Consider the following 20,887-nt stretch of genomic DNA (forward strand, 5'->3'; position numbering starts at 1 on the left):
ACTTCGTTCTTTAAATAACAACTGTGACAAATAACAGAAATTATTAAGGAATGCTGCACTTGTGATCCATACAAAACACCAACATTTTGGGTTGTACACAATTTAAAGAAATGTCCTGAACACTTTTCAAAATACTGTAATAGCCAATACATACAGGCATGCCTTACGTGGCCACAGGAATGCAGTTTAGAAAATAAAGAAAAAAAAAAGTCACACTGGAACTACTTAATTTCTTCGAAACCACTGAGCAAGAAAAGCAACATTGAACTTCCATACTGATTTTATATAACGTCTATACAGTACCTTGACTTAAATCCAAGAGTAAAAGTTAAGACTCTCCTCCTTTATTTTTGGTAAACAACTGCATGGTAAACTTAGTTGACTTTTTCCCCTGGATTTTACCTGGGAGTGGCCTTTTTAATTTTTTATTTAAAAGAGGGCAGGTTTGGCACTTTTATACTGATGTCACCGATGTTAATATTTCTTGGGATCTCAGGAAGATTCATATTCTTTATAGCTGATACAGCATGGGCTGGAGCTCCTGCTAAGCCAGCCTCAGATTTCTCCAGTTTATTCTGTGCATCAATTTGTGTAACAATCTCATTCATGTTGGTCTCCAATACCATTCCCCCCATCACCATTTCTGCAAGAATATTGTGAACCTTGTCTACATGGAAAATTAAATCCAGTTCACAGACGTTTTCAAAACACTTGTCTAATGTTTCCACAAATACTTGAATTAGATCTAAAATGCCAAGTTCACTTTCTGAAGAATCCACACAGAAGACAAAATATAATGTTGCATAATGTCTATAAATCAGTTTGTTGTCAGATCCTCCGATTAATAATCCTCCTTCTAGGAAGTTACAAACATTTTCATCTCTCTTAGATACCAAATGGAATGTCTCCCTGATGATTTGCTGTTGTGTATCTTCACTGTAGGGCTGGTAGAACTTGGAGAGCCGCGGCTTCCCTTGGTTGTTAAAGATGAGGATCGCCTTGATCATGGCTGAGCCGGGCGGACCGGGTGGGAACTGGGGGCCAGGGCGGGGGCGGGCGCGCGAGCCTCGCCTCGGGATCTCGCCGGCTGTCCTTCCCCCTAAATGATTCTTAAAGGAAATTTCTCCCAAATTTAAAGATCTGAAGAAATTTATAAAGTAGTTATTAACAATGTCATTAATTTTTTTTAAGTCTTTTATCACAGAGATATCAAGACTGGTTCCTAGAGATCAGCTCTCAGATGAAAAGGGAAAATTGAGCAGAGAGGCGAGAACGAGCCGCCTGTTCTGTACTTGCCTGCCCCATGCTCCAGGACGGTGATGGATCGCCACCGCTGACTCTCCATCTCTGCGGTGCTCCTATTTTGACTGTAGTGACAGGACAGTCTCTTGATTTTCTTCTCTTTTCCTCACAGGCGACATTTCAGTCTTCAAGGCAGGTTCTTCCACTTTGGCCCAATATGAAAGCTCTTCTCTTATTTACCTCTCTTATGGAACTGACTGGAAAACACAAGTCTTCTCAGGTCAATTTAAAAAAATGTTTCCATAAATGTTTATATGTTCTGCAGTTTTCTCTTAAGCATCTATAGTGTTTTAAACTATGTCTATATAAAGCTCCCAAATATTCTTAATGAGTAAAAAATCAATGGTGCGGTTATGATTTTGATCTGAACGTGCTTTCAAACATTGTTATCCCAATGGATGATTCATCCAAAATGGCTGAAATGATTGCTCTTTAGTATTTCCTCTGCAGGTAGCCCACAACTACTTACTTTTTAAAAAATTTAAACATATTCATTTATTATGTTAATAATAAAAACATAATAAATAATAACAACATAATAAAAGTCCCAATCTTTAAATATTTAAATATTTAATATTTAATAAATAATAACAACATAATAAAAGTCCAAATCTTTTAATATTTAATAAATAATAACAACGTAATAAAAGCCCCAGGTCCCAGTTGCCACATGGGAGAACTTTAGTTTTAAAATGTGAACTCTTAGTTGTGCTTTGAGGGATCTAGTTCCTTGCCTGGGGATGGAATCTGGGCCCCTTGGATTGGAAGTGCCAAGTCTTAGCCACTGGACCATCAGGAAAGTTGCTACTATCTTTAATTTTTATTTGTTTCTTTGCCTTTTAAAATTTATTTTTAATTGAGATATACTTGATTTACAATGTTAATTTCAGATATCAGCAAAGTAACTCAGTTATATATATATATTTTTTCAAATTCTTTTCAATTATAGTTTATTACAAGATATTGAATATAATTTTGTTTTCTATTTCTGGCTGTGTTGTGTCTATGTTGCTGTGCAGGCTTTCTCTAGCTGCAGCGAGCGGGGCCTACTCTGTAGTTGCAGTGTGAGGGCTTCTCATTTCAGTGGCTTCCTTTGACTCTGGTTTAGGAACACGAGCTCTAGGGCACGTGGGCTTTGATAGTTGTGGGCACAGGCCTGAGTTGCTCCATGGCTTATGAGATCTTCCCAGACCAGGGACTGAACCTGTGTCTCCTGCATTGGCAGGCAGATTCTTTACCACTGAGCCAACAGGCTTTTGTTGGTTATCTGTTTTGTGTATAATATCAACTACTTACTTTCTAGATGAATGGTGCAGAGAAGTGATTGGCAGGTGTGATAGACATCACCATGGCAACTCTTCATAAAGGAAATTGATGGCTGAGCAAGTTGAGGGTTTGTATTAAGAGCTTAATAATCTCCAGGCTGTTTGTTCAGGTTCTGTAACTTCCTAAGGATTTCAGATTTTATTAGTTCAGAAAGCCTCACCCACAAAATATATATTTATCACTTCAATTTGTTTTTTGGCTGCCACATAGTTTAGCCTGCTGAAATATTTTATTTTTCTGTCAGTGGCATTTGCGTCAAGAGCTCTGACCAAAGATGACCTCGGTCAGTGCTAGATTCCAGCCAACGTTACACCAGACACTGAAAGCGTCACACCCTGTCTTCAATTTCCCCCTCCAAGACCAGCTACATAATTCTAGGGACTCAGTGCAAAGTAAAAATGTAGACTCATTTGTTGAAAAATTAGGGAGGATTTCCAAACAATGACAGCACAGCATTAAGGCACGCCAAGTCCCTTTGGCACAGCTGTAGTTTGTTCGTCCACAAGGGCAACCAGGCTCCCCGTCTCCTTGCCCTCTCCTTCTTTCATCCAGGCTGACATTTTCTTCTCTCCTGCTTGTTTTCAAGAAGGTGAAAATAGCTAGAAGCTTCCCCAGGCAGCCGAGTCTTACCGAATCCTCATTATTCCAAGTGAGAGAAAAGAAAAAGGCTCACTCCTCTTGCAGATTTGGGTGATGAAAGAGAACACCACTTCTGAATGCTGACTGTACAAAATTATTAGCCTGAAAAAGTCAGAAAACATTGCCCTGAAAGGATCCCTGCCCTGACAGAGTTGAGACTGAACAGCCTTTTGGTCTTTTTCCACTTTTTAAAAAATTTATAGAACTCTGTGCAAATGTGTCTAAGTATAGTCGATACTTAATATGCCAAATCAGAGCTCTGATTGTTTTAATAATGGGAGAAATATATCTATGGTTTGGAGCAAGCCATTGTCTTTCCTTCAAGTATATTAACAGTAATAAGAAAAAAAGAAAAGTTCTTTGAAGAAAATATTTGAGAACCATTCTCATCCTAATTCCGTAGTATGGATAACAAGAAAGGCATTTGTGGTTGAAGGATTTGTCTCTGGTGGAGGATAACTTAGTATTTCCCTAAATGTGCCTTGCAATTGCTAGTGTTCCATGATTGTGAGGACTCCATACTCAAATAAGGCTGGGAAATTCTGCTTTAGAGATCCGCATAAAAGTCTTCTGGATGTCCTGCAGCTTAGAAAGGGAAAAAACAAAAAAACAAAAAGAGAATCTATAACCCATCTGGTCTTTGTTTAACCCAGTTTTGCCCAAACACGTTTAATCACAGAATGCTTTCATTGTGTAGTAACTATTAAAGTCACGCTGTTGATTAGGCACACTGTGGGAAATGCTGATTCAATGAATCCATGGAGATCATTGGAAAGGATTTTGTATAGCTGGTCACCTGCTAGGTTTCAACCAGTGTTTTATGCCACTGCCATGCCTTCACTCAAATCGAACCAGCCCTCAGAGGTGGTTATTTTAATCCTGATTTTATATACACGGGGAACAAGTTAAGTGATTGATTCGGACACACAACTTTAGGTGGCATAGGGTTTCTGAACTGGTGTCTCACTCTCCAGCCCGAGGCCCCTTCCTCCACAGCACTCAGAATTTACTAACAGTGGTGAAACAGGGCAGCATAAAGTATTTATAACATCTTATGAATGCATGCTCTCAGTTCTGAAGGTTGAGTCTTTCTTAAGATACATGGAATTCTCTTGACAGATTTTTTTTCCACAAATGAAACAATAAATCTGCCTTCTCTTGTGGTTTGCCATCTGTTATGAAGCCCAAGAGAAAAATCTTTCTCTTTACAGCAAAGCTTGGCTGAACATTTATACCAAGTAACTAAGGCGCAGAATGCAGAATACCTTAGTGGAGAATCACAGCTAATAGGCTGGTCTGCATACTGTTAGACTGAAACTAATACTGGGAATGTTGTACTTCTCAGTAAGTAGGTTAGTTAGCCTCTAGCAGAAATTTTCAAACTTTTATTAACCAGCTACCAGAGGCATGCCTGGGTACTAAGCTGGATCAAAATCAAAGGAAATAATCAGGTTTGCATTAACTTCTGCTCAGATCCTGATTTACCCTTTAAAAAATTTTTTTGGCTGTGCTGGGTCTTAGTTGCAGCACACAGGATCTTCGCTGTGTCATGTAGGGTCTTTTGTTGTGCTGCATGGACTCTCTAATTGTAGCTCATGGATTCAGTTGCTCCGTGGCATGTGGGGATCTTAGTTCCCCGACCAGGGATTGAACCCATGTCCCCTGCATTGCAAGGCAGATTCCTAACCACTGGACCACCAGGGAAGTCCCCTGATTTACTCTTTATACTTAAAGCTAAAAATGATATTTACTGTTGAGCATCTTTTCTCACTTGATCTGAAATAATTCAGTGTTTTAGAATTACTAGTTTCTCCAGATTTTCAGGAAAACTTAATTGGTGAATCATTGCACATATTAATATTAAAGGAAGTATTCCATAAATAAAGCCAGTCGAGAATAGAGGCTGCATCAAGTAGGCACCGGTACAAACAGCCATAGCAAGAAAGAAGAATAAATGGTAAGAAGGGTTAGAATAGACTGCTCAGACCAGATGTCACAGACAGGGGAGACCCTCCCATTTAGAGAAAGCTCAATTCATGTCAGCACTTGAGGGATAAGTGGGGATTAATTAAAGACACCAAGTGAGTTGGCTGTAAAGCAATCTGTTTGAAACACTGACATATAACTAGGAAGCAGTAGACCTAAGATTACAAGAGAAACTGCTTCTCCTAGCAGCTGGGGGTCCTGAAAGCAGTGTCTCTTCTCCAAAATAGGTTTTAGAGTAAAATAGCATCACTGTGGGCTTCCCTGCTGGTCCAGTGGTTGAGACCTTGCCTTCCAGTGCAGAGGGTGCAGGTTAGATCTCTGGTTGGGAGCTAAGATCCCACATGCCTCAGAGCCAACAAACCAAAACATAAAACAGAAGCAATATTGTAGCAAATTCAATACAGACTTGAAAAAAAAAAAAAAAAAAAAAACCACAGCTGTCACCCATGCAGGACTGTTCTCAAAAGAACCACACCACCATGAAGGTGCCCCACCAGAGACAGCAGCCAGAGGTCGAGATGGGGAGACAAGGGCCAGAAAAGCTTATTCTGGAACATACAGGAGAAGAACTTTTCAAAACTCTCTGAAAGAATTGAAGGGATTCTTGAGGGTGGCTAATTTCTAGCCGTCAATTAGAGCCTATACAGGAAGTCTCAGTATAAGTCTATGTTACAGAGGTAGGCTGGAACAGGAAGCAGGGACTAACCATCTACTTTGGGTTGGATCGGTTATACTGGCTGTGGTTTGTGTCTCTCCAGCACCCACTTAGCCTGTAACAAAGTCCTCTCCTCCTGACCAGGGTTGTGGGCAATCACAGTATGTCATGCATGCCCACAGGGCTCTGCAATTAATAGAGGTGTGAGCATGTAACCAAGATGGAGCCTCTTAGGATGTATCCTTAAGCTTGCTAAGAGCTGGATTCAAATAGTACCAAAACATTTATAATAAAGTTTGGGAAATGAAAGGCTGACCATTTAATGGAGTTGCAGTTCATGTGTTAGGTGCAATGATGTGTGTGCTCAGTCGCCAAATCATATCTGATTCTTTGCAACCCTGTGGCTGTGGCCCGCCAGGCTCCTCTGCCCATGGGATTTCCCAGACAAGAATACTGGACTGGGCTGCCATTTCCTCTTCCAGGGGATCTCCCTGACCCAGGGATCATCTTTGGCATCTCCTGCATTGGCAGGTGGATTCTTTACTCCTGAGCCACCCGGGAAGTCTATAAATTACATTTAGTGCATTGTACATACAGACATATATAAAATAATATATGTAAAACTTTAGTCCATCTGGACTATATTTTAGAACATGAGAAGCATATAACTTTTTGTCTCCAAATAATTATACCAACACCATTTATTGAATGATTCACAATTTTCCCACCAGTTTGATATGCCCCTGTAATCAAATCCTCAGTAGTTAGGTTCATATAATCCATTATATTCTTTTGGTCTATATGTCTTAGCACATGTGTGATAGCGTGTTAATTATTACTATTATGCTTTATGACATGATACAAAATCTGAAAGTTCAGATTTTGTAAAAGTTCCCTCTTTAAAAGTTATTTTCATTTTTAAGTCTTTTAAATGCCTTCCTAATGTTTTATTTTGGGGTGTAAAATTTAGAATAATCTTGTGAAGTTTTTTAAAGTGCTATTGAAATTTAGATTGTAGTCTCATTATATTTATATACTGTTTGGAAGAGTTTTTAGAACCTTGAATATTTTAATAAGCTTTCTGAAAATTGCATGGTTTATATATAGGCCTAGATAAGAGAATTCAAAATGCATAGTACTTCTGACTTTCTTTTTGAAAAAGCTGTCATGACTTTTTAAAATTCCAAGTTCTTTGTTTAATGTTTCTGCTAGATATTTTTGTATAAGCTTCTCCCTTATTTCCATTAGCATGGGTAATGCTGATTTGTTCTGCCAATATACATTTATTTGAATGGCATTTATCTCTATTTCTAATGTATGTCTGAATTTCTGGTGAACTTTTATCAAAGCTGAGTTCTCTGTTTTTCATATGAGTTGCTGCTGTATTCCAAGAGGAGGCAAAAAGCATATATATGAGAATTAGGCTCCCCCTGCTGGTAGATTTAACACCCTACAGCATCTTACTCTTCAGGTACTCAGTCGAGTCTGAGTCTGAGACCCGGTGGACCATGGACTGCAGCACGCCAGGCCTCCCTGTCCATCACCAACTCCTGGAGCTTACTCAGATTCACGTCCATTGAATCGGTGATGCCATCCAACCATCTCATTCTCTGTCGTCCCCATCTCCTCCTGCCTTCAGTCTTGTCAGCATCAGGGTCTTTTCCAACGAGTCAGTTCTTGGCATGAGGTGGCCAAAGTATTGAAGCTTCAGCTTCAGCATCAGTCCTTCCAGTGAAAATTCAGAACTGATTTCCTTTAGGATGGACTGGTTGGATCTCCTTGCAGTCCAAGAGACTCTCAAGAGTCTTCTCCAACACTATAGTTCAAAAGCATCAATTCTTTGGCGCTCAGCTTTCTTTATAGTCCAACTCTCACATTCATACATGACTACTGGAAAAAGCATAGCTTTGACTAAACGGACCTTTGTTGGCAAAAATAATGTCTCTGCTTTTTAATATGCTGTCTAGGTTAGTCATAGCTTTTCTTCCAAGGAGCAAGTGTCTTAATTTCATGGCTGCAGTCACCATCTGCAGTGATTTTGGAGCCCCCAAAACTAAAGTCTCTCACTGTTTCCATTGTTTCCCCATCTATTTGCCATGAAGTGATGGGACAAGATGCCATGATCTTCATTTTTGAATGTTAAACTTTAAGCCAGCTTTTTCACTCTCCTCTTTCAGTTTTATCAAGAGACTCTTTAGTTCCTCTTCACTTTTGGTCATAAGGGCGGTGTCATCTGAATATCTGAGGTTCTTAATCTTTTTCCCAGCAATCTTGATTCCAGCTTGTGCTTCATCCAGCCTGGCATTTCGCATGATGTACCCTGCATAGAAGTTAAATAAGCAGGGTGGCAATATACAGACTTTTTTAAAAAAGTTTTGTCTTTGTAATAAAAAATAAGCTGTGACAAGTTTTTTCCTGAGTCCCTAAACAAAGGGAAGAGGGGAGAGATAAAGGGTCAGTGAGAGTAAAGGCAGAACAAGCCTCTGATTACCCGTGCCTTTCTAGCCAGGGCAGAAGGACCACAGTCTGCCCCGATCAAATCAAGAAGGAAGGCTGTCAGACTTCAGGAAAGACGTCCAGGAGTCAGAGATGCACAGTTGACAAGGTGATCAACTCCCTGTAGCACCCAAAGGGGCACTTCTGATGTCCAAGGTGGCAGCTGCTTTCAGAGTGGAATCTCCGAGAAGATTTTCATCTCCTGGTTGTTCAGCTGTTTGACATTTATTACCATGGGATCCTCTAAGATATTCTTAAACAGCCCCTGGCCCCGGTACAAATGCCCAGAGAAAAGACACTTTTAAACTATTTCAGTAAAAAGCATGAAAATATACCTAATGTTTTTACTTAGTTAGCTCCCAGTGGGCATGTCCTCAAAATGATTGCAATGAATTCAGAGTTCATTTTAAACTGAGTTTACTTTTTTATATTTATTTTGCAGTCAAAAACAAGATCGTTTTGGAAGGGCCCGAAGAATACAACATGATAAAGAGATTCTGAAAATTCCAGTCGTTTTTTGACATCCCAGTTGCCACTCCAGGATGCGCTGTCCTTACGGATCCTGAATGAAGCAGGACGTGGAGAACAGGTGCCGCCTTAGAGCTTCTTTTGGAATATCTGCCCCACAAAGGTAGATCCCAGGAGTGTGTGCACTGAGTTCTGTTTCAGGTATCAGCTCTGCAAAGCCCTAAGATCCTGCCAAATACTATTCCTTTACTTTGAAGCTATCAGAGGAGAGGGGAACAGATTTTGTGGCCAATTTTAGCTCTTTGTAATTGACTTCCAACTCAGGAAAAGGTAGATTTTTATTTTTGAAAGAAGATTTTTTTTCTCATTAAAAAACAGTGTTTGTTTTTTTTTTAAATAAAACTTTTAGAGAGGGGGTTTGAGAAAATTTAGGGAAAGTCTCCTTAAGGAAGAAACTTAGTTTGTGTATGAATTTAGTTTGTATGCTCTTCTTACTGTTTGTTTTCATTGGAAACTGAACTTGGTAGGTTTTTGCAAAACATTTAGCCAAGTTTTGCTTTGGGGCTTTGGGCTGCTATTTTTGTGGCTTGTTTTATTTGAAAACTTTGTTTAGAAACTGAGGCCACAGGACTTTCAACAAAATCAAGTTTCTAAAGAGGCTCTCCATTTTTTCCTCCCTACTTCAGGTCCAAAAATATGGTGGAAGATTTCTATAACTAATTTTTTTTAACTTCTGAACTTGAGCTTGCTCATTTTTAATTGGAAACTGAGGCCAGGGAATTTCAATATGTTTTTTAAAATCTGAATCTTTCTCTGCTATCTTTATTCTTTATATCAGAAGATTTTTGTTTTCTTAGCTTATGTCGGTTACTTTGTTTTATATTGGTAACAGTAGCATGGGAGCTTGAAATACCATCCCACACTGGAAAACTTCAAAGGCACTTAAAAACTGTACAACCAGACTAAGGGGTGCTTATTTTTGCTATCTTCATTTTGTTTGAAAGCAGAAGTTTTGATTGCATGTTGTGTATTTATACCATACGGTATTTCAGTGTGAGTGGCAGTTAAATTCATTTCTTCTTTATTTTACTTACCATGGATTCACTGAACTCCTTCTTGGTGCTGGGTACTCCCCTGGGTATAGCAGTGAGCAAAACCAAGCCCCTGGCCCTATGATTGGATTCAGTGGGTTCTTGGTCGGATATTCCATTTAGGAATGGGGGCTTTGATCTGGGGTTTCCCAAGTGGTGCTGGAGGTAAAGAACTTGCCTGCCAGTGCAGGATACATAAGAGACTCGGGTTCAATCCCTGGATCGGGAAGACCCCCTGGAGGAGGGCATGGCAACCCACTCCAGTATTCTTGCCTGGAGAATCCTATGGGCAGAGGAGCCTAGCAGGGGTTGCCAAGAGTCAGACATGACTGGAGTGACTTAGCATGCACACACAGTATTTATGGCTGGACAGGAGACTGAGGGTTGAAGGATGTGAGAGATAGGTTTCAGGTTGAGCTGGAGTTGGTGGTCGGTGTTGGTTGTAGAATTGGGGAGAAGGGGTTACCACTGGGAAGGGTGGGCTGGAAATGGGAGACTAGGGGAGAAGGATGAAGTCCAGATTTGGGTATTTGGATTGAGGACTGAGAAGGATGAAGTCCAGATTTGGGTATTTGGATTGAGGACTGATGGGGTCAGGGCTTCCTAATGTCACCCGGCGTATGGGATGGCAGAATGCATGCCTGTTTGTACAGGTATGTCTCCTTAGTGCTGACTGGACGATCTGAAAAAGATCCCACTCTAAACGTGTAGAAGTGCCCTTCACCCACTGCAGCATATACACACACATACTAGGGAGTGAGTTACACTCATTAATTCTGTCTTCATTTCTTTTGACAAATATTTACAGAGCTCCTGCCTTGTGCCAGGTACTTATCCAGGCCTTGGGGTATGTCAGTGAACAAAACAGATGAAATCCTTGACCTCAGTCTAATGATGCTTAGATTGAAGTGAGTGTACATCTAAATAAGTACTCTTTCAAATGCATAGCTGAGCTAGAAATTAAGACAAAATAAAGTTATGCTTTGCTGGGATGTCAGGCAGAGTCACGTAGGGAGTTGAGTTTAATGCTTGAGTGGGGGTAGGAGATTAGACTCTGGGTCTACCCATGAAAGAGTTATAACCAAGACCCCCCACCTTGAAAAGTCATGACATCTCAGTTGGACCAAGGAAAATGTCACACTCTGGCACAGAGGGACCACAGGGAAGCTCTGCCTCAGTGTGGAGAATCTGCAGGGAAAAAATGCAGCTCTTACTCTCAAAAGGCACAGACCAGAACCTCACCTGAATTTGTGATCTGAAATGCAATAGCCAGGACATTGGGAAGACTTAAGAAAGTCAAGTCTGGGGGGGGGGTAAAAAGTAGAGCCATCAGGAAGAGCAGATGTAACACTGCTTAAAACAACGTTCCTCCAGCCCACACCACTGAAGGGTTTCAGGGAGAACCAAGCTCTGATAAAGATGAGCTCGTTGTAAAACCTGTCAGCTTACGTAAGAGGACACAGTGAGTGAATGGCAACAGAAACAATATGTGAGTTTACAGTTCTGAGAACTAAGTTTAATGGAATGACTGTCAGAAAGAGGATATAAAGAAAGGCTGTTCAAAATAATTTAAAATGTGAATCAAAACTTTTAAGAAAGAATAAGACCCTATGCTGACAGAGCCAGCTGATTTGGAAAAAACCATCAAATAGAGATTCCAGAAATAAAGAACACAGACATTTAAGGTAAAAAAAAAATCCTGCAAGAAGTTAGGTTGGACATAATCAGTGAAAAAATTATGAGGGCAAATTATCTACAATACAGCAAGAGAAACAAATACGTGGAAATATTTGAGATTAAGAGACATGACAGTTGAGAACAGAAAATTATAGGTATATATAAAATGAGTTTTAGAAGGAAAGAATAGAGAGAGAAAAATATTTGTTGCAAATGATAAAAGGAATAATTCATCAGGAAGCTATATTTCTAAACTTGTGTGAACCTAACAATAAAGAAAATTTTGTCATAGTTACATAAAGAAATTGTTTAAAAAAAAACAGAGTGATTTCTAGTTTTAACACACCTCCCTTCATTTGTGCTATTGTATGTTTTAGGCAGGATTAGTAAGGAGATAGACTTGACTTAGTGAACCTGTATAGAGCTAAACACTAGCTAGACATTCCTTTTTAAGTAAATACACTTGAAGCATCAGCAAAAACTGACCATATGCTTGTCCAAAAGGCAAATCTAAAAAAAAATCCAAAGAATAACCAAACAACCATGTTGTCTAAATGCAAATTTATAAAATTAAAAAGGAATAAAATAATCTCACCCCAAAATATTTAGACATTTTTAAATCGTGTATTTAAGTAATTCACAGGTCAAAGAAAATTTTAAATCAAAAATGAGAAAATATTTAGGCTGACAAAACCATCACACATGGAAACTGGTATGATACAGCTAAAGCCATGCTTAGAAGAAAATCCAGCTGCATGTCTTAGGTGGATTTTGGCCAAAGGTAGAAAAATACTAGCTTTCTCTTTACAGATTCAAATAATTCAGAGTTCTTTTTAAAAGAGTCTCTGTTATTAAATGTTTTAAACATATGTGAATGGGTGTGTGCTTAGTTGCTCAATCGTGTCTGACTCTTTGCGACCCCATGGACTGTAGGCCGCAAGGCTCTTCTGTCCACGGGGATTCTCCAGGCAAGAATCCTGGAGTGGTTTGCCATGCCCTCCTCCAGGGAATCTTCCCGATCTAGGAATCAAACCAGGATCTCCTACACTGCAGGTGGATTCTTGCAATGATCTCAACCAGCTGAGCTACCAGGGAAGCCAGGCTAATGATCCTTCAAACACCTATCACCCAGCTTCAGTAGGTACCCACTCACAACCAGTCCTGTTTCATCTGTATCTCCAGGCTGCCCCCCTCCCAGACACGACTGGATTATTCTGAAGCAAATTACTGGCATCATACCATTTCATCCACAAACATTTCATTATGCATATCTAAAGATGAGGGACAGGGAGGCCCGACATGCTGCAGTCCATGGGGTCGCAAAGAGTTGGACACGATCGGTGACTGAGCAACAACATCAAAGATAAATGTTAGTTGCTCAGCTGTGTCCGACTCTGCCACCCCTGGGCTGTAGCCTGCCAGGCTCCTCTGTCCGTGGGAATCTCCAGGCAAGAATACTGAGGTGGGTTGCCATTGCCTTCTCCAGGGGACCTTCCCAACCCAGAGAGCAAACCCGGGTCTCCCACATTCCAGGCAGACTCTTTACTGTCTGAGCCACCAGGGAAACCCCTTATCTAAAGATAACTATTTTTTCTTTAAAAAAAATAACAACGATATCTTAATCACAGTGATGTTTTAAGACAACAATTCCTTAATATAATCACGTATTCAGGCAACTTCCCTGTAACTGATCAGATTGTGACCCTCTGGCTGGCTCCCCCTCTTCCACACTCAGCTGTATCTAACATCTTCAGGACTGTGTTCAGGAAAGGAAAGAAGGAGAGAAAAGAACTTTCTTATTCTCTTTGTAATGCCTGTAGATAGCACATTCTTGTGACTCTGGAACTTGCTCTCCAATATGGAAGCCAGTAGCCATACATAGTTATTTAAATTTCAATTAACTAGAATTAAATCAACTTTAAACTTCAATTTCTCAGTCAACTAGCCACATTTCAAGTGTTCAATAGATAAAATAGACAAGAACATTAAAGAAAGAAAAATTACTGGATAATCTCACTTTTGAGCAGAGAGGCATATAAAATATATCACACAAATCCAACATGGTGTTTTTAAAAGCCCACCCGAACCAAGGAAAAGATTTCTCAGGAAAACAGAATAACATGTCTTTAGAAAATATAAAATTCATCACATTAATGAATATGAAGACAACTGAGTCAGGAAGATTATTTTGCTAAACTTAAACTCCTATTCATGATACTGCCTTTAGCAAACCAAGGATAGAGGGGTCTGTCTGCCTTAACTTGTTGAAGTGTATCCATGAAATCCCTACAACAAACACCCACCTGGATGGAAGTGTAGATTAGTACAACTTTAGAGAATAATTTGGCAGTGTGCTGAAGCAGGCTAAAGGTGTACACACTTAGCATTTCAGAAATTCCACTCTAACTGTAGCCTCCAGAGCAGTGGTTCTCAAACGAAGAGATTTTGCCTCGCAAGTGACATTTGGCAAAGTCTGGAGATATTTCTGGTCGTCATGATTCAAGGGGAGGAGTCTGCATGGGTGATGGGGTAGTTGATTCTGGCATCTAGTGGGTAGAGTCGAAGGATGTTGCTAAACATCTTACTACGGACAGGCAGCCCCACAGCAAAGAGTTATCCAGCCCCAGATGTCAGCAGAAGCTCTGCCCCAGAACCGTGATCAGTAGTATTCATAGCAGCACTATTTGTATTCTCGTCTTAAAAAGTAGAAGCACAGTTCTTGAAATGGAGCCACAGTACATGGGCTTATTTGCATGGATTACAAAGATGTGTTTCAACACAAGAAATCTCAAAGCAGTGCTGAGTGAAGGAAAAAACACATCGCTAAATGATGTGCACAAATGCAATTTATGTAACTTTGTAAACCTAATCCTTCCTCACGGTTTACTGCCACTGGCCATTGTTGGCGCCTGCCCTCCTCCTCAAGTCTTCCTCTTAGCTTTACTAACCCAGTGACAAGACATCACATTTTATAGGATTCTTTTTTTTTTTTGATTCTATTTATATTGTTTTTGTAATTTGCATGTATGATAAAAGTAAAAAAGAATACATGGAAAGGATATGCTCCAACTTCAGGAGAGTAGTTATTTTGGGCAGGAAGGGAAAGGAAAGGCCTGGGTGGTGCTCTGACAATATCTGGAATGTTTTATTTCTCTTAAGACGGTAAAGAGATTGATGCCAGTGCAGCAAAATATTTTCTGTTTTAAAATAGCTCACAGTTAATGATTAAGAACAAAAAGAAAAGGAATGAAAAGCCAGCCCTGGTCTTCGAATGAGAATAAATATACATCACAGCTCTGATGCTTTCTGGATTAAACCCTGGGGAAATAACTGCATTTTCCCTGGCATTCTTCCTCACCTATGAAACAGGCTGACGATTCTTAGTCTCCATCAACGTTTTTAAACTTCAGTCATCCTGTGATGCTTCAGCGTGTCTGCTGATACTCTCGTACTGCCTGTGACAGTTGAGAGACTCGCTGCACCACCTGAAACCATCTTCTGTCCTGTGACCCTCATCCCCCACTTTGGAAAACATTGCTCTATTATAATAAGGTGCTTTGTGGATGAACTGAGGCTCCGCATGTAAAAACCCTCAGCTATGTTAGCACATATTATGCCTTCAGCAAATACAGTAAATGTATGCTGGATCTTAAACTACATAGTTTATGTCGTAACTTTTTGTAATTTAAAAATATTTAATTCAGGCCTTCTAAATGCACATTTTTAAAAACCTGTGATTTAATGTAGCCTGGGGAATATAGTCAATATTTTATAATAACTCTGTAGGGAGAATAAGCTATTATAATATAGAATTGTTTTGTTGTATACTAATATAATATTAGTCAACTCTACTTTAATAAAAGTATAAAGTGAAATATAGTAAAAAATAAATCTGTGATTTTAGTAATCTAGAAAACAATGCTTTTAGGTTTTTTCCCTTTAATTTTCCCTAGATACAGTAAATATTTCTTCTCCAGCCTTATCTATAGCATTAAATTTTTATACTGATAAACTTGTTGTTCAATGATAAGAAAATGAGGACAACTTGAGAGGTTCAAACCTGTAGGTTTTATTGAATAATGAATGAGTCTTGGGCGTCCCAGAAGCAAGAGATGTCAAAGTCCCGGCTCCTCTCCCCACCGCTTCTCTTGCTTGTGGCCCCTACTTCAGATGTTGATGATTCTTTGGGCGCAGAGAACACTCCATGCTCTGCTCCAGTGGATAATAAGCAGTGTCACAGGTGGTGACTCCAGCTATAAGTCAAACATTCATCTTCTCAGAAGCACAGATTGGAAAAAAAAAGGGGGCGGATATATGGAGGCCATTTCAGCCTCACCCCCGTGAATAAACTCACTGGGGCCTCACCCCAGCGGGGCCGCCCGGATCCCGGTTTACGGACCACTGCACAGAGCTGCTGAGTGAGGAGGTCCTTTTGCTCATGGACGTCCTTGGATAGGCTCCAAACTGGAGCCTCCCTGGGCTAACATTTCCACAGTGATCCCCATTTTCAGTGAAGCATTCATGCTGATAATTGAAAATCTCAACCTAGCCCACATTTTCAAGAATGACAAAAAGTGTAATCTAAAAGCATCTATTTCTCTGTCAGGGGAACCCATCCTTAAAGGTTTGGAAGGGGAGGGAGCTGAGAGTTGGAGAACATCTAAAGGTTAAGTTGTCCAGGTGGTTCCTGGATGGAATCAGTGGAGTACGTAAATGCAGAGTTGGTGCCACACACCGGGGCAGCTCAATCAAAAAACATTTTGAGAGTTTATTCCGTACAGCATATCAGATTAGGAGCTTTGGAGCATGTATAGAAAACCCAGCTATGGTCCTCAGTCTCCAGAGTTTAAACTGTATTGGAGAGAAACCCATGTGGAGATAAAAATACCAGTGCACACGAAGAGATAATCAGAAATTCATTTCAACACTTTAAGAGATGGACTATGACACCCACATACAAGATTCTGAATAAATGGGAATGATAGTGGCTCGATAGTGACACAGTTGTTATTCTTACCGTACTCTATTTGAGTGCTTCCTTTCTCTTAGGCATCACGTGAACTGATTTTCAAATGTAACTCGGTTGGTCCCACGTCCTTTGGCTTTCTGTGGGCCTGTTTTTTTTAATGTTGAGATGAAATGCCTGGAGCCTCTATCCCTCATAATGTGCAAAGTCTGACATAATATTCAGGGGAGGTAGGCTTTTTTAAAATTGAAGTATAGTTGATTTACAATGTTGTGTTAGTTTCAGACATATACAAAAGTGCTTCAGTTTTATATGTATATGTATTATGCACGCTCTGTGCATGAATGCTCAGTCACTAAGTTGTGTCCGACTCTTTGCAGCCTCATGGACTGTGGCCTGCCGGGCTCCTCCGTCCATGGGATTTTCCTGGCAAGAGGACTGGAGTGGATTGCCATGCCCTCCTCCAAGTGATCTTTGCTATCCAGGAATCAAACCCACGTCTTCTGTATCTCCTGCACTGTATGCAGATTCTTTCCTGCTGAGCCATCAGGGAACCACATTATGCATATGTGTGTGTATATAACCTATAGCAGAAAGAGTCTGAAAAAGATATATATATATGTGTATGTGTAATAGATATGTATAATGTATATATATTTATATATATATATATTCATATGCATATGAGTTACATTTGAAAATATACATACATACATATATGCTATATATGTATGTATGTATGTATACATGACTTCCCAGGTGGTGCAGTGGTAAAGAATCTGCCTGCCATGTGGGAGACACAAGAGACACAGGTTCGATCCCTGTGTCAGGAAGATCCCCTGAAGTAGGCAGTGGGAACCCACTCCAGTATTGTTGCCTGGAAAATTCCATGGGCAGAGGAGCCTGGCAGGCTACCATCCATGGGGCTGCAGAGAGTTGGACATGACTGAGTGACTGAGTGCACATACACACAAATATATTGTATATATACAATACATGTATATGTCTTCTTTTTCATTTTCTTTCCATTATATGTATAAAGATATTGTATATATTACATTTATATAAAGATATTGAATATAGTTCCCCATGTTATACAGTAAATCCTTGTTGCTTATCCATTTTGTATATAGTAATGTATATCTGTTAATCCCAAACTCCTAGTTTATCCCCCTCCACTTTCCCCTTTGATAACTGTAAGTTTGTTTTCTGTGTCTGTGATCTGTTTCCAGTTTGTAAATTAGTTCATTTGTACCGTTTTTTGTTTTAGATTCCACAGATAAGTGACACCATATGATACTTGTCTTTCTGTGTCTGACTTCACTTAGGTCCATCCACGCTGTTGCAGACAGCATTATCTCATTTTTAATGGCTGAGTAATATTCCATCATATATATGTACCACACCTTCTTTATTCATTCCTCTGTCAGTGGACACTTAAGTTGCTTCTGTGTCTTGGCTATTGTGAATAGAGCTCCTGGGAACATTGGGATGCATATATCTTTTCGAATTAAGAGTTTTCATCTTTTCTGCATAAATGCCCAGCACTGAAATTGCTGGATCATGTGGTAGTAGCTCTGTTTTTAGTTGTTTAAGGAATTTCCACACTGTTCTCCATGATGACTGCATGAATTTACATTCCCACCAGCAATGCGGCAGGGTTCCTTTTTCTTGGGAGGCTTCCTCAGTGCGTCTTGAGGGAGACAGAGTGGGTGGTGAGTGTTACATTCTCCTGCCTCCTCTTCCCAGATTTCCTCCTCCTGAATTGAGTCTCAAGCACACCCCTCTGAGGCATCCCTTGTATGCTGATCATCTTCCCTCTTAAGCCCACTCATGAAAGTCTTCCCTTCTTCTTCATTCATTAAAACCTCACTCCCACGCATACATTATAGCAACAAACTTTTCTGAGAGTTAGAGGGGAAAAAAATAAAGGGAAAAATTAAGTACAGAATAGAAAATAACCTAAAATTGAATATTTTACAACTAATACTTTCTCTTCCCTCCAAAGTCCCCTTCCACTTAGCCCACCTGCTCTCCATATTTCAGCCTCATCAACCTTATGCCCTCTTTCCTGGACTGGCTAGAGATATCTGATTTCAAATACTTTATTCAGCAGAGAAAGTTAGTTCTCTTTGAATTCAGTTCTTTGCATGATCTAGACTTCTGTGGAAGGAGAATAAGAAATGTAGGTTTGCCTTTCAAACCCAAAGACACAATATTTTCTAAACAAAAGAGCAATTCTCTCTTTAAGAAATATTATTCTGCCTTGACCAGTGACTCAGATGAAAGTAGTCTTTAAAAATAACAGTCTTGCTCTGCCTCACTTTACATGTATGTATGCATGCCTGGAACAACTGATTATTTACTCCCATTTTACAGATGAAGAAATTGAAGTTTAAGGAGATTAATGTGTTTAACTTACCCAGTTTGTAAGGGACAGAATTGGAATTCAGACCCATATCTACTGATTCTAAAGCCTTATCTTCTTGACTACCTCCTACTTAAAGATCTCTGGTACAGAAAGCAAAGGCTACAGGCATTCAAGAAAAATAAGATACTGGCAGAAAGAAGAAGAGGGGGAGATTTCAGTTGGAAGAGGAGGCACATAAGTGAGAATTAGTCTGGACGTGACACTGTAAAGATTTAAACTAAGGGATGGCAGAAGATAAAAAGAGTCTTGACCATTTGATGGGGGGAGAGAAGAAGAAGCAGCCTTTAAAAATGGCTTCATGTTTTCTAGTCTGGATAGCAAGCACAGTTCATTCATTCAGCTAAGAGGCATCGAGGAGTCAGGCACTGGGTGGGTCAGTATCATGCCCAGTGTTGCAAACAGTAGCAGGAATAGGAAAGTCAGGGGTGAGAAGCTGCGGTGTCTTCAGCGAGACAGGAAGAGGCTGCAGTGAGAGACACATCCTGTTTAATGTCCAGCAGGCAGCAGGAAACACCAAACTCATTTGTGTCGAAGTCTGAGGCCCTCGGAGCACCAGGTGGCAGCACAGGCTTGGAAGCCAAGGAAGCAGGCCTAGCTCAGCTCTGCAGTCTTGTGTTTTGCATCTGAAGCAGATTAAAGCAAAAGGCCCTTATTCATAGGAGAGTACTTTTAAAATATTAGCAAATAATTTTAATGTCGTTAAATGCTTGTTTAAACATTTACTAAATGACCTTTCCATCTGGCAAGCTAAGAGTTGTTTCAGTAGAAGGATATGTGTACTAATACTGCTAGGTTTTTATATAGTATAATTTATCCAGATATCAAGGGGAAATATGCATATGATTAGGGCACCATTCTTCCAGCCGGACACATATTCCCAATATTATTAAATTGTCCACTACCATGTTCATAGTCTATAAGCTAACAGTTACCCGTATGGGCAGGCATGAAAAGACTGTAACTGTGAGACCCTTGGGGTTATGATACTGCTCAATGAGGTGGATGTTTTGTGACATAGTTAGCACATTATATTCTGTTTCTGTACTTAGCATAATCCTACCCACCTCACCCTGTCTTCCCTGAAATGAAGCCCACTTAATAGCTCCTTGGGTCTCAGGGTGTATTCTCTTTCTTTACAATTAGTTGTCTGTCTTTTCACGTTATGTACTTACACATCTCCTTACAATGCAGCAGTGCGCTGTTATTAAGGAAGGAACCAATGTGAGAGCTCAACACGGAGCCAACACGATGAAGACCCTCTGGAACAGAATCAGTACTCTCATTCCTCCAGGCTAAGAGTTTAGAGGTGCTTTAGAAAGACGCAGTTGGTAATTAACACCGATCTCATACTGTGGGTATGATGGTTCGTGAGCCCATGATTTGTATCTTCCTATATAGAGTTATTCTTAGTTCTTTAGTCAGTGATAAAGAGTTCATTCCAACTGTGAACTGAGTTCTTTTCAACAAATCTGTTTGTGGTCCTCATATAATTCTAAATTGTTGAAACTTCTCAGGGATTGATCCATTGTTCATCCAGAAAATTTTTTTAAAATTAGAATAAATCATATGTTGTGAACAATCTATACGGTCAGCAAAGACAAGACCGGGAGCTGACTGTGGCTCTGATCATGAACTCATTATTGCCAAATTCAGACCTAAATTGAAGAAAGTGGAGAAAACCACTAGGCCATTCAGGTATGACCTAAATCAAATCCCTTATGACTATACAGTGGAAGTGAGAAATAGATTTAAGGGACTACATATGATAGACAGAGTGCCTGATGAACTATGGACAGAGGTTCATGACATTGTACAGGAGACAGGAATCAAGACCATCCCCAAGAAAAAGA

General features: G+C 39.9%; 1 protein-coding gene across 1 annotated transcript; it reads right to left on the reverse strand.

The window, feature by feature from the left end:
• Positions 1–262: 262 nt before the first annotated feature.
• Positions 263–1,093, reverse strand: LOC120865798 (AP-3 complex subunit sigma-1-like). The gene has a single exon (XM_040243184.1). It carries the CDS (start codon positions 1,005–1,007, stop codon positions 426–428), a length of 582 nt encoding a protein of 193 aa, XP_040099118.1. The 5' UTR covers positions 1,008–1,093; the 3' UTR covers positions 263–425.
• Between the last annotated feature and the right edge of the window lie 19,794 nt (positions 1,094–20,887).

The sequence above is a fragment of the Oryx dammah genome, unplaced genomic scaffold (genome assembly GCF_014754425.2).
Source record: "Oryx dammah isolate SB20612 unplaced genomic scaffold, SCBI_Odam_1.1 HiC_scaffold_7, whole genome shotgun sequence".
Classification (NCBI taxonomy): Eukaryota; Metazoa; Chordata; class Mammalia; order Artiodactyla; family Bovidae; genus Oryx; species Oryx dammah.